The 12925-nt window shown below is 39.0% G+C and overlaps 1 protein-coding gene across 2 annotated transcripts in view; it reads left to right on the top strand.

The window, feature by feature from the left end:
- The window catches only part of AFG2B (AFG2 AAA ATPase homolog B), a 287286-nt gene that overhangs the window by 249983 nt on the left and 24378 nt on the right, over positions 1-12925 (top strand). For both annotated transcript variants that reach the window (XM_056572219.1, XM_056572220.1), the window contains 6 exons: positions 814-1869; positions 4312-4497; positions 7311-7469; positions 9979-10188; positions 10316-10537; positions 12188-12322. In XM_056572219.1, the coding sequence (XP_056428194.1) occupies positions 814-1869; positions 4312-4497; positions 7311-7469; positions 9979-10188; positions 10316-10537; positions 12188-12322 (1968 nt within the window). The remainder of the gene's footprint in view (positions 1-813; positions 1870-4311; positions 4498-7310; positions 7470-9978; positions 10189-10315; positions 10538-12187; positions 12323-12925) is intronic.

The following is a 12925-nucleotide window of genomic DNA, read 5'->3' as shown; positions in this document are numbered from 1 at the left end:
AAACTTCCCCCTATTGAGAGGCTACAGAACGCGTCTTATAATGTTTGTTGCAATTTTATTTTGTTTGTTCATAATTTGTATCAATAAACCTTCTTGATACTGAACTTGCACGACTCCGGATACTATATGCGTGTGCCACTGCAGTAGCAACACTTTTTCTCCTTCTCCTCATCTATTTACCTATGAGTCCCTGCCTACTGCCGGCTTGCATATCCTGGATACCCCACCAAAGGATTTTTATTTGCACGCTGATTCTACCATACCCCCACAGAGGGCCACTACAAAGATACACCACGGCTACATGAGGCGCCTCCACTCTCCTCCTATATTTTCTACAATTGTTCTGAACACATAAGTGTTTATTATCATTTGTTATATATAATTTATTTTTATTTTTTTACTGGGTTAAACAGCGAGGATGAAACTTTTCATGGCCATAGGGGGAAATGTATCAAAACTTGTGTAGGGGAGAAGTTAACCATAGCAGCCAATCAGATTGTTTCTTTCATTTTTAAAAGCAATCTGGTTGGTTTTTATAGGCCACTGGTCAACTTTTTGATAAATCTTCCCCCGTAGTGCTGGATGGTGTCTTGTCAAACACAGATGTCCATCAGCAGGTGGTCACTCTGGTACAGTTTTCTGTGCCCTGTGCGATCACCATCACATACATCTACAGTAAGTCAAAATGTGGGAAATGAAACTTTTTAGTGTAGAGATGTGAACGGAGCCATAGAAGGTATATTCAGGTGTTTGTTATAAAATATTTGTTACTTTGAAAGTAATTTTAGTGATTTTTTTGTATACATATCACAGATGGACACAGTTCTTAAGTTATTGCCTCTGAATCATGAAGATCGTGGAACACAGAGATGCAGGCTAGGACCCAAAGCAATGTCTGAACTGGGAGTTAAGGTTGGGTTCCCACTTCTAATATCCTTACCCAGTGGCAGCTGCTTGTGCACTGCTTGGCCGAGAAGAGATCTGTCTGATGGCTTTCTACAAGCTGATGTCCTGTGTGCCACCTCACCTGAACCCTCAATAGAATATAAGGATGCTGTTACTTTATGTCACCTAAAAAAACTAAATTCTGTCAGGTTAAAAAAAGTGAATGTGAAAATTGTACTAAAAAATGTGGAAGAAAAACTAAAAGTATCAGCAACAATTCTGCCGGAAGTTGTCAGAGACTTCATAAGAAATGTATATGTCTTACCTGGATATGTGGTAACCATTCCAGAGGACTCACCAGTTGTAAATATAGAAATTTTAGATATGGACCCAATATCAGAAGGAGCAGGATTAATAATGGCAAAAACAAGTGTTCACATTAAAGAGACAACCACACTGGAGTGGTACCAGAAAATAGCAGACAATACCTCTCGGGTGGCTGGAATGGATGACATATGTACAGCACTAAAAGAAATTCTTAGTTTACCTTTCCTCTACCCACAGACAATAGCAAAGTTAGGCCTTGCTTGTCCGAAAGGTCTTCTCTTAGTTGGGCCACCGGGAGTTGGTAAAACACTTTTGGTAAAAGCTGTTGCAAGACAAGTAGGTGCCTATCTTCTAAGCCTGAATGGGCCAGTAATTCATGGATCAAGACCTGGAGAAGCTGAGGAGAATTTGCGGAAGATTTTTGATAAGGCCAGAAATGTTTCTCGTAGTGGTCCTTGTATCCTTTTTATTGATGAGATTGATTCTTTGTGTCCTAAGCGAGGGCACAGTAATGCCCCTGAAAACCGAATTGTTGCCCAATTATTGACACTCATGGATGGGATCCACAGTGACAACAAGATGGTTATTGTTGCTGCTACAAACCAGCCAGACGTCATAGACTCAGCACTCAGGCGACCTGGGAGGTTCGATAGAGAGGTAATATATCCTTTACATGTTCTTTACTAGTAGGGTTTTATTTTTTCTTAACGTAACTGTTTTGCACAAAAAGTTTGTTATGAACTGATACAGGTCACAGCTTTAAGGGGTAGTCCAGTACAGGAAAATGTATTCCCTATCCTAAGGGTAGGGAATAAGTTTCAGATTGCGGGGGAGTCTGACCACACCCCCCGGGGATACATTTTCCTATACTGGAGAACTCCTTTTAACCTTGCAGGCTAGAGGGTCAAGTCAGTGAAAACTGGAAATGAGGTGGGGCAAGTGGTTTATCATGATAGGTCAATTCTTAAAAGCGCTTGTATTGGTTGCCCAGATGGGCGCAGGATTGTGACATAGTACCTGTTATCTATAAATAAGGGGACATCCAACGTGGTCGGGTTGTTGCCACACCTCCTGATGATGGTGATGTTTCACCGAAACATGTAGGGGAGGCATCATATGTTTATAGCTCATGCCATATATGCCAATTAATGTGGGACTATGCCTGATTTCCCACTTTGAGTATTTCAGTGAGTGGTTTTCCACCTGTTAATATTATGTTAACAGGCATAAAGTGCATGTAATTTTAAAACTCACCTTGAGCACCAATTGTCTGCTTGTTTTTGTTTAATACATATCAATAAAAGTTATGTTATAGGGACTCCTCTTATATAGGGATATCTGTACCCCAAGCCAAGAGTCTTGGGGTAATTGTGTTTCATATTTAATCAGATCCCGGATTGGGGTAATTGTCGTTAACTGATCGGGACATCACGATTTTATTGCGATAGTCCCGATTAGCCCGACTGAGCTGCTGGGAAGCTTTTACTTTCGTATTGGATGCGGCGAACGATCAACTTTGATCGCCGTGTCTGAAGGGTTAACAGATCGTTGTGACTCGCGCTATTAGCCCAGGGTCCCGGCTATCATTTACAGCCGAGACTGACCCGGTATGATGCAGGGTCACGGCGTGACCCCATTTTAAATACCGGGACCGGGTGCAGGGCGTACAGGTGCGCCCTGTGTCCTTAAGAGGTTAAGATGGCTGCCTCTGTTAGCATCCTCTAGCTGTCATCCTCCTTCAGGCTGGCCTGGTCTGGTCTGGCTTGGCCCCGCCTTCCTTCCTCCTTTGGTAGCTTTTTCCTCTTTTGAATTCCTGAACTTATACCATAACTATGGGTGTGTTTACTATGATTGAAGTGTGTCTTTTATATATGTGGGTGTGTTTATCCTAAGTAATCCTGTGTCCAATATCGATAAATATACCTATATAGTATATATCTCCTCCTAGTGGGTTGGCTGAATATAAATTTTACTTGTGGGTTTATGCATTATGTCATGGCTACATTGTTATCTGATTGGATACTACTAACCTTACTTATATGGTACTTCTCTGAAGTCTCAACGTGACTGTGACCATTCCCCTGCTACATATATACTGAAATAGTATATAATGTGTCATGTAGACATGTCTATAGACATGATATCCTTTGACAACTGGTGAGCACCTTATTTCAACATGTAGATACCATAAATTTTATACATATATTCAGTACAGAATATTGTATATAAAAAAATATTATTTATCATCCACTAAGGGTTAAAAACACGTATGACTACACCTGTGGTATTGGTTTTTTGGCTTCCAGCTTTGGTTTCTTAATTTTCTGTGGTGTTAGTGCACAAACAGTACAAAGTCATCAATGAAATCAATCAAGTGTGTAGGGAGGGGGAGGCTCAAAAAGTCACAAAAACATGCAAGCAAAAACCTATCTACCAAAACTGTTGTGAGTTACAAGATCAAGAGAAAAGTCTTCAGAAGCTCCATTTAACAAAGCGTTGCGACCCTATAAATAAGATACCAGTACACTTTAGACTGGCAAACGTATTGATGTAAGAAAACTAAAGAGGGTTCACCACACCCTTATGAATACACATCTGCCCCTGGTGTTTGCTTAAAAACTGCATAAAAACTGTGTGTCTTAGGCTAGGTTTCCACACAAGGTTTTTTTCTGGTGCTTTTTGGAATACTGCCATTGCAGTTTTTGAGCCAAAGACAGAAATGTTTTCAGAAGGAATGGGAAGGATTTATACTTTTCCTTCTTGCTGGATCCACTTCTGACTTTGGCTCAAAAACTGCAGTGGCGGTATTCCAAAAAAAACGCCAGAAAAAAACCTGGGTAGAAACCTAGCCTTATGAGGGCATGTAGACTTCAAAGAAAGGGGTCTCCAATTGGAGAGCACCTCTGTTTTTGAACTGATAGAATGTAGTTCTTGTGACTGATTTGTTTTCATATTGTCCAAAATGATCCCATTACACAAACAGGGAAAATAATACATTATAGAAGTAATATTACTGCTAGTAATAGATGTAACCACATCATGCATTCTCTGCTCTGTCATGGACTTGCTCTGTGATAAAATGTTTATGCTCTTTTTCAGATCATTATTGGGACCCCTACAGTAAGTCAAAGAAAGGCCATTCTGGAGGTACTGACGTCAAACGTTCCTATACACAGCGACGTGGACCTAGATGCTTTGGCTGATATGACGGTGGGTTATGTAGGAGCTGATCTTACTGCCCTCTGCAGAGATGCTGCTATGCAAGTGGTACTCCAGGCCCAGCAGGTACGAAAGTATGGGAAGTTAACTCTTGACACATTAGGCCCATGAGACTGTATTGTTAATAATTTTGTAATGAACAGCTTCTCGGTTTGGCCCCTAAGAGGAGTTGTAAGGGACCATGACTAAGGATATAACTGTGTTGGCTTCTGTAAGCTTATCTGTACATGGGGCTCCAAAGACAAGATGTGTACAGAAGTGGAAGCGCACCATAGACAGTCCATAGTCATAGGATAACTGAGAGCCAAATGCTTGGTCAGCCTACTGCCACCCTTTCCTCCAGAAATAGACACGCTCATTTCAGTGTGGTTGCGGCAGTAATAAAGTAGTATTGTGATACCTTTTTTCCCAGTGAAACTTACACCCTCGCATTGCATTAGATTTTTTTACACATATTCTGTAAAAAGTAAAGAAATATGTACAGTGATCCCTCAACCTACAATGACCTCAACATACAATAGTTTCAACATACAATGGTCTTTTCTGGACCATTGTAAGTTGAAACCAGACTCAACATACAATGTACAGACAGTCCAGATCTGTGAAACGTGTCAATGGCTGGAAGAACTGACCAATCAGAATGGGCATTTTACTGGTAAAACACCTGTATTACTGAAGCGTATGCACTGACTGATGTCTGGTAGCGCCCTCTACAGTACAGGGAGGTATTACATGTTCTGTACACTTTACCTGTATCAGGGTTACCTGCTCCTTTGGACACCAGGTGAGGGCGGCTCCATTTTACTTTTTTAGGACATTGCATGTACTGTACAGGACCCTGAAGAAGCTCCTGTCCTCTACATAGACCAGTGTTTCCCAAGCAGGGTGCCCCCAGCTGTTGCAAAACTACAACTCCCAGCATGCCCGGACAGCCTTTGGCTGTCTGGGCATGCTGGAAGTTGTAGTTTTGCAACAGCTGGAGGCTCCCTGCTTGGGGAAACATTGACATAGACAGTGATTACAGCTCCCAGCAGATCTTTCTTTATTTTATATGCAAGGATTTACTTTATCTATATTAGTTATCTACTTATTTTTCTTTAATTCTCACTTTTTCCTATTGTTGGATGACATTTTGGGGGGCTTCAGAACCAATAACCAGGTTTCCACTAAGTTCTGGTCTCAACATACAATGGTTTCAACATACAATGGTCGTCCTGGAACCAATTAATATTGTAACTTGAGGGACCACTGTATATAGCTATGCTGGATCTCCTCATAATTTATTTATAATTTTTTTTACTTCTTCATTGTATAATTTTCCTTTAAACATCATGCCGACCATATACATTAGATAGCTGTCAGCCAAACACTTATCTCTGAGATGTCTCTCGTGACCCCTACTATAAATTGTTATTTAGAGAAGGAATACACTGCTGTTTAGGTCAGATTCCTGGACACAGCATTTAAAAGGAATCTGTTAAAGGGTTTATCCAGGAAAAAACTTTTTTTTATATATCAACTGGCTCCAGAAAGTTAAACAGATTTGTAAATGACTTCTATTAAAAAATCTTAATCCTTTCAGTACTCATGAGCTTCTGAAGTTAAGGTTGTTGTTTTCTGTCTAAGTGCTCTCTAATAACACGTGTCTCGGGAACCGCTCAGTCTAGAAGAGGTTTGCTATAGGGATTTGCTTCTAAACTGGGCGGTTCCCGAGACACGTGTCATCAGAGAGACAGAAAAGAACAACCTTAACTTCAGAAGCTAATAAGTACTGAAAGATTTTTTTAATAGAAATAATTTACTAATCTGTTTAACTTTCTGGATATAGATATATATATATATATATATATATATATATATATATATATATATATATAATATATAAAAGTTTTTTCCTGGATAACCCCTTTAACTCTTACTTGCTGAGAGCTGCAGACATCTTTGGTAACTGTTAAGGTATAATAAAAATCTGATTGTGGTTGCCAAACTTATAACATTGCCTATGTATTCCACAGCCAAGTGTCACGGAGGAAAACCCCACAGCTCTGAGCATGTGTTAAAATAAATAAATAAAAAAAACTCCACTCCGTAGTAAATCAGGGCCTCTGTTTGTGTTTGTTTTATTTGCCACAGTGGCATTCACCCATGTATTTCTTAGTTGTGCTAGCTATTTTTTGTGTGCTTTTAGACACAGGAACCCTTTTATAATCTTTCCAATTAAAATATTGTTTCAAAATATGATGTAATAAAGTAAGTTAATATTTGTGTGTTATCTAATGATATACTGTTGCAGCTAGAACTGATTAACTATGTCACATTTGATTAACCTTCAGTAATAAAGTGACACACCCGGTGCTGCAAAGGTGCGGTCTACCTTAGGTCTGATGAAATACTAAATATTAGACGCTCTATATACCAAATTATAGTATCCAGAAATAAGTTGCTTTCATAATTTTCCGTGTTCTCTTTTAAGCAATAGAAGAAAAGAATAGTCCAGCAGTGCCTTAAAATGTTGAATTTTATTCTTTCCTTTAAAACGAAGAGCACACTCCAAACACCATCACCATGCCGGCAGGCAACTCACATGGACGCGTTTCGAACGCATGCGCGTTCTTGATCACCATGGTGAACAAGAACGCGCATGCGTTCGAAACGCGTCCATGTGAGTTGCATGCCGGCATGGTGATGGTGTTTGGAGTGTGCTCTTCGTTTTAAAGGAAAGAATAAAATTCAACATTTTAAGGCACTGCTGGACTATTCCTTTCTTCTATTGCTGACACGTATGAAGCCAGGCCTGGCTTGAAGTCCGCGCAGACCGTAGAGGAGGTGAGCGGAAAGAAAAATATTTTCTGTTTTCATGTTCCATGTTCTCTTTTAAGGATTGTCAACTAAATCAAGTAAAAAGAGAACATTTCTTGGAAGCTTTCAAAAAAATTCGACCCACTTCTGTGCGGAGTGCTGTTGGACAGGTGGAGTTTAAGCCAGTATTCTGGGAACAGATTGGTGGCCTAGAAGATATTAAACTTTTATTAAAACAGGTAGAACAATCCATTCCTAATGGTCTAATCCATTAAATAATTTCTATATTTTAAAAGCTATTTATGTTTTCTTAGATCTTTAGAGGTTTTTTTTTAATGTTTTTTAGATCTTCTTGTCAAACAAAGGCTAGATAAGTAGTTTCTGAACGTTAAGTCCATTTAGACATTAAAGGGGTACTCCTAAGGAAAAAAAGAATCATAATCAACTAGAGACAGAAAGTTATACAGATTTGTAAATTATTTCTATTTAAAAATGTCAAGCCTTCCAGTACTTGTCCTGGAGAAATGTATGTAGTCTTTCCAGTCAGACATGGTGTTCTCTGCTGCCACCTCTGTCTGTGTCAGGAACTGTCCAGAGCAGGAGAGGTTTGCTATGGGGATTCGCTACTGCTTTGGACCGTTCCTAACTTGCAATTATTTTATGATTTATTTATTTTTATTCCCCATTATTATATGGATTTTTATTTATAAAATTTTGTATGGGTTGATGTGTGTCACAAGGGCCCTATTTTTATTATTAATAAATCTTAAGTATTTATCATTATACTGCTAGTTCCATATTGTGTTCTATATTCATATCTCACCTGAGCACCAAAACACTATTTTGACAGTTCCTAACTTGAACAGAGGTGGCAGCAGAGAGCACTGTGTCTGACTGGAAAGACTTCCTCCAGAACATACGGTATATCAGCTGATAAGTACTGCAAGGCTTGGGATTTTTAAATAGAAGTAATTTGCAAATCTTTATAACTTTCTGTCATCAGTTGACCTGAACAAATATTTTATTCTTTGGAATATCCCTTTAAAGTGTTATCTGAAAAAATATTTACTGATTTTCTGCTGTTTGCCTACTGGTGCTGTACTGATAGTGATGAATCTGCTGCTCAGAGCATCCTGTTCTCCATCCCCACACATAGGAAATGAGTTAATCACCAAAATCAGGGATCTCCAAACAAAATCCAAATGGCCAGTTACATTGAAAAAATAAATAAATAAATAAATAATTTATTAAATAAAATAAATATTAAAATCAAGCATCCTATTGTTTTTTTCAAAGAACCTGGCTATTTGGATCTTGTTTGGGGAAGCGCCTGTTCAGATGTTCATGTCTTTGGTGATTAACTTACTTTAATCCTATTTAGATGAATTTGGAAGAATACATTTGCTGCAATTCATTTTATGACTCCTATTTACTGCTTTCCCTTTTAAGTTGATTCTTAAAACTATTTAAAGGGGTATTCCAGGCAAAACCTTTTTTATATATATATATATCAACTGGCTCCGGAAAGTTAAACAGATTTGTAAATTACAGTGAAAATCTATAGCTTACGCCTCTAGGACCTCACCAATGGTGCATAATGGTGTGGGTGAATGGATGATACAGAATATCTCTCACCACTCATCAAGCCAGAAGCAGTGGTGAGAGATATTCTGTATCATCCATTCATTTTTTGATCACTGACTTTTTGTTACATTTGACTTTGTTATAAAATTATTTTGCCACAAAACCAAATATCCATCTACACCTTTTGCGGATTTTATTTTTATTATTTTTTTATCTGCAGATTCATGGACTCATTAGAACACTAATTCATTTTTATATTTATTATTCATTTTTTTATATTCTATTTTGGATATCTCACTAGGGCCCAGTGGGATTTTCATTAGACAGTGCCAGTGTAATGTGTTATTTTGTCATTGTTTTACATATTTATATTTTATAATCTGAATTAAAAAACAATTTCTGAGTAAACGCTGTTATATCTATTATTGCCCACACCATTATGCACCATTGGTGAGGTCGTAGAGGCGTAAGCTATAGATTTTCACTGTTATTTATTATTGTTGCCGGTGGGGTACGGCTTTAGCTTTGACTGCCTCGGTCCTTCTGTTGTGAGCTGCACCTAATTTTAAGATTTGTAAATTACTTCTATTAAAAAATCTTAATCCTTCCAATAGTTATTAGCTTTTGAAGTTTTTTGTCTAACTGCTCAATGATGATGTCACGTCCCGGGAGCTGTGCATGATGGGAGAATATCCCCATAGGAGCTTGACAGCTCCCGGGACGTGAGTCATCAGAAAGCAGTTAGACAGAAAACAGCAACTCAACTTCAGAAGCTGATAACTATTGGAAGGATTAAGATTTTTTTAATAGAAGTAATTTACAAATCTCTTTAACTTTCCGGAGCCAGTTGATATATAAAAAAAAGTTTTGGCCTGGAATAGCCCTTTATGGGAGGTGTAAGCAATATCTAAAAGACTTGCAGCAGTTTGACATACAGCATATAGTTCAATTTTCTGGCACAAATTATTAAGTAAATCTCCCATTATCTCACAACCATAAAGGCTTTGTTGCTTTGGGACCATCTCAATAATATACATAAGTATTGCATTATGTTCTGTAATTTGTGTCATAATACATTATGCTTTCCTACCTGTACAGTATAGAAAAGGAGCGTAAAGAATGATAACTGGATATACATTAATGTTAGTCAGTCTTTATTTCTAGTGCATTGAGTGGCCCATGAAGTATCCTGATGCTTTCATGAGGATGGGATTAACCTTGCCCAAAGGAGTTCTACTGTATGGGCCTCCTGGATGTGCCAAAACCACACTGGTGAAAGCTGTAGCTACCAGCTGCCATTGCTCTTTTTTCTCCATTAGTGGTGCCGATCTTTTCTCACCGTATGTGGGGGACTCTGAGAAGACTTTGGCACAGGTAAGAATATTAAACTTAGAATAGTGAATATATATATATATATATATATATATATCATTTTTTTTATTTAGTAACTTTAAGATTGTTTCTCTTAGTTGCAGCATGTTTTTTTTTTCACCTTTTCCAGCTTTTTAGACAAGCTAGAGCAAGCACTCCAGCCATTGTGTTTTTGGATGAGATTGATGCAATTGTGGGGTATCGCACAGAAAGCAGAACAGGTTCTGGTGTCCAAGAGAGAGTTCTGTCTGTTCTACTTAATGAACTGGATGGTGTTGGGCTCAAGGTTACTGAACGCAGAGGCAGACAAGTACTGCTGGAGGGTGATCACGGGCATTTTCACGATGAAGAGGTTAGTTAACCAAATGTCTGTCTTGTTGTTTATTTTGCTGTTATCTAGTCTTTTCTAACAGTTTAGTTGGTGTTGTAATGTTCAAATGGGGTAGCATTCTTTACAGATTATATGATTGCAGCATGTTTTGTTTCCACAAATACCAAGTTCGGCATTGGAATTACTCTGCCTCAGCTAGATTTGCTTTTGAACAGGCCTATTCATACACTGTTACTCATAGCTGTTGAGTAAGTAGGGTGTACCATGTCTTTTTGGCATTTGTATGGTGTTTTTTTTCTTTATTTACGTAATTGGAGAAGAAAGTGAAGTGGGAAAACTACATGTATAATCTGTGATAATTTCCTGTAGAATCTTTGTAGGAACATCTACATAATAGGATGCATAATGAAGGCATACAGGTTCTATATGGCATCCTGCGGCAGATTTGTCCTCAGATGTTGTAGCTAGACCTGTAGATCCTGCATATTCATTGGTTGCTAAAGCTGGTGTCCCTACTGAACCCATGAATGCTCATTTGGTGATGAATCTGGTGACTGGGCAGGCCAAGAAGATGTCGCAGTCGAGCAGAAACAATCAATGGAAACACTTTTGTTGTGTGTGGGCGAGCATTCTCTTTCTAAAAAATGCCAGTTGGAAGCCCTGCCATAAGAGGCAACACATGTGGCTGCAGGATGTGCTGCACATATTACGGAGTGTTCCTTGTATCACTACCAGGGGTGAACAGCTGTCATATGCAATGGCTCCCTAGATCATCATACCTGTGGTTGAGGTAGTGTGTCGCTTCACAGCAAAGGCAGGATTGAGAAGCTTACCATGTGGCCTTCATTCTCCAATATGATCCTCTTTGGTTTCCAAATAGAACTTGGATTCATCACAAACACAATAAGGTTCCAGTCCATAGCAGCCTAGGTTTATCTTTCATGACATCACTGCAAATGAAGGCCACTGTGTCTGGCTGTTAATGGCAGGACACATAATGGGTGCTATGACACCAGATTTAGTTCTAAGTGCCTGGAAATGGTTTGAGGAGAGACAGGGTTGTGTAATGAAGGCACCAACTGTGGTTGGATGGTGGACAAAAAGAAAACTGTGGAAGCTGCTCATGCTTGCCAGCAGATCAACAATCCTTTCTACTGCTGGTCTGTGTGCTCCATCCGGTGCCTGTTTGGTGTGTATGCCCTAATGTAACCACTGCTTTCAACACCTCCTGATTTTCTATCTACTTGATTAGAAACAGCCTAGATAATCCATCAAAACAGACATACTTTTTCACTCGGTAAAATGATGCACCCCCTCCCAAAGTCTGTTAGTTGAGCAAAAAGTGTGTTGTAGAGGCATGTCTAGCAGTCAACAATCTCTCACCAACAGGTACACTACCCAAAAGTAAACTCTTTTTATAGGGCGGGGGCCCAATGTCAAATCAAACCACACCTGTAAGCATTTACATATCTGCCTGAGACATAATTGCATGAAGAGTTCTAAAGCAATCTGACATTTCTATCACAGGTATAGAGTTGCAGGTGCTAGGGAGATACAATTAATCATTCGTGGTGGTGATCATGGTTAATGAAAAGACCCTTTTTTCTCCTTCTGGACAACCCTTGTACCCTTTGAATCACTAGAGCTCACACTTTTCCTTCTCTATTTTAGCTGGAGTTTAAAGAAGTTTTAAATAAATCAGTGATGATTGTTGCAGCAACAAACAGACCAGATGTCTTAGACGACGCTTTGCTGCGGCCTGGGCGACTGGACAAACTCCTCTACATACCACCACCTGATGAGAAGGTATTAGACTGAAGCAGAATATGTTAAAGCGTTACTGTCATTTAAATTAATATTTCACGTGTTACCTATACATGTAAAAAGTTTAGATCATTTGGGGTCTCAGGGTGGAGAGCCCCTCCAATCATTAGATATAGCTGGTGAAGCATGCTACTTTGTGTGCCTAACTCCCTTCTCGGCGATCGGTCCAACTGATTACAGGAGACATCGTAAGTCTAGGAAGTGAAGCATGCTGTCACGTGTTTATGTTGCTATGTACATATTTGCAATACCGCAGAACAGTCTTTACTACATTACAACCTTCCATTATCAAATACCATGTGTGGTAGGTTTTGGAATCTGAGTTTGTCTCCTACTAGGGAATGAGGCAAGATCGGTCATTGAATGTTACAGGAGCAGCATTACTGTGCACTTTAGGTTACTTTTAGCTTAAGATCAACTAATAAAATAACTACTTCCATCTCCAGTGACAGGGAGAATTTTTAATTTGTTAAGGACATAGCTGTAAACAATGAGGAGCTGCGGCCAGGCAAGATAAGGGTAGGATTTAACGTGTACACTAAAACAAACTGAAATCATTAATACCTGTAAGATACGCAGCTATCA

Source organism: Hyla sarda, chromosome 4, assembly GCF_029499605.1.
Source record: "Hyla sarda isolate aHylSar1 chromosome 4, aHylSar1.hap1, whole genome shotgun sequence".
Classification (NCBI taxonomy): Eukaryota; Metazoa; Chordata; class Amphibia; order Anura; family Hylidae; genus Hyla; species Hyla sarda.
This window is presented reverse-complemented; position numbering and strand designations above follow the sequence as displayed.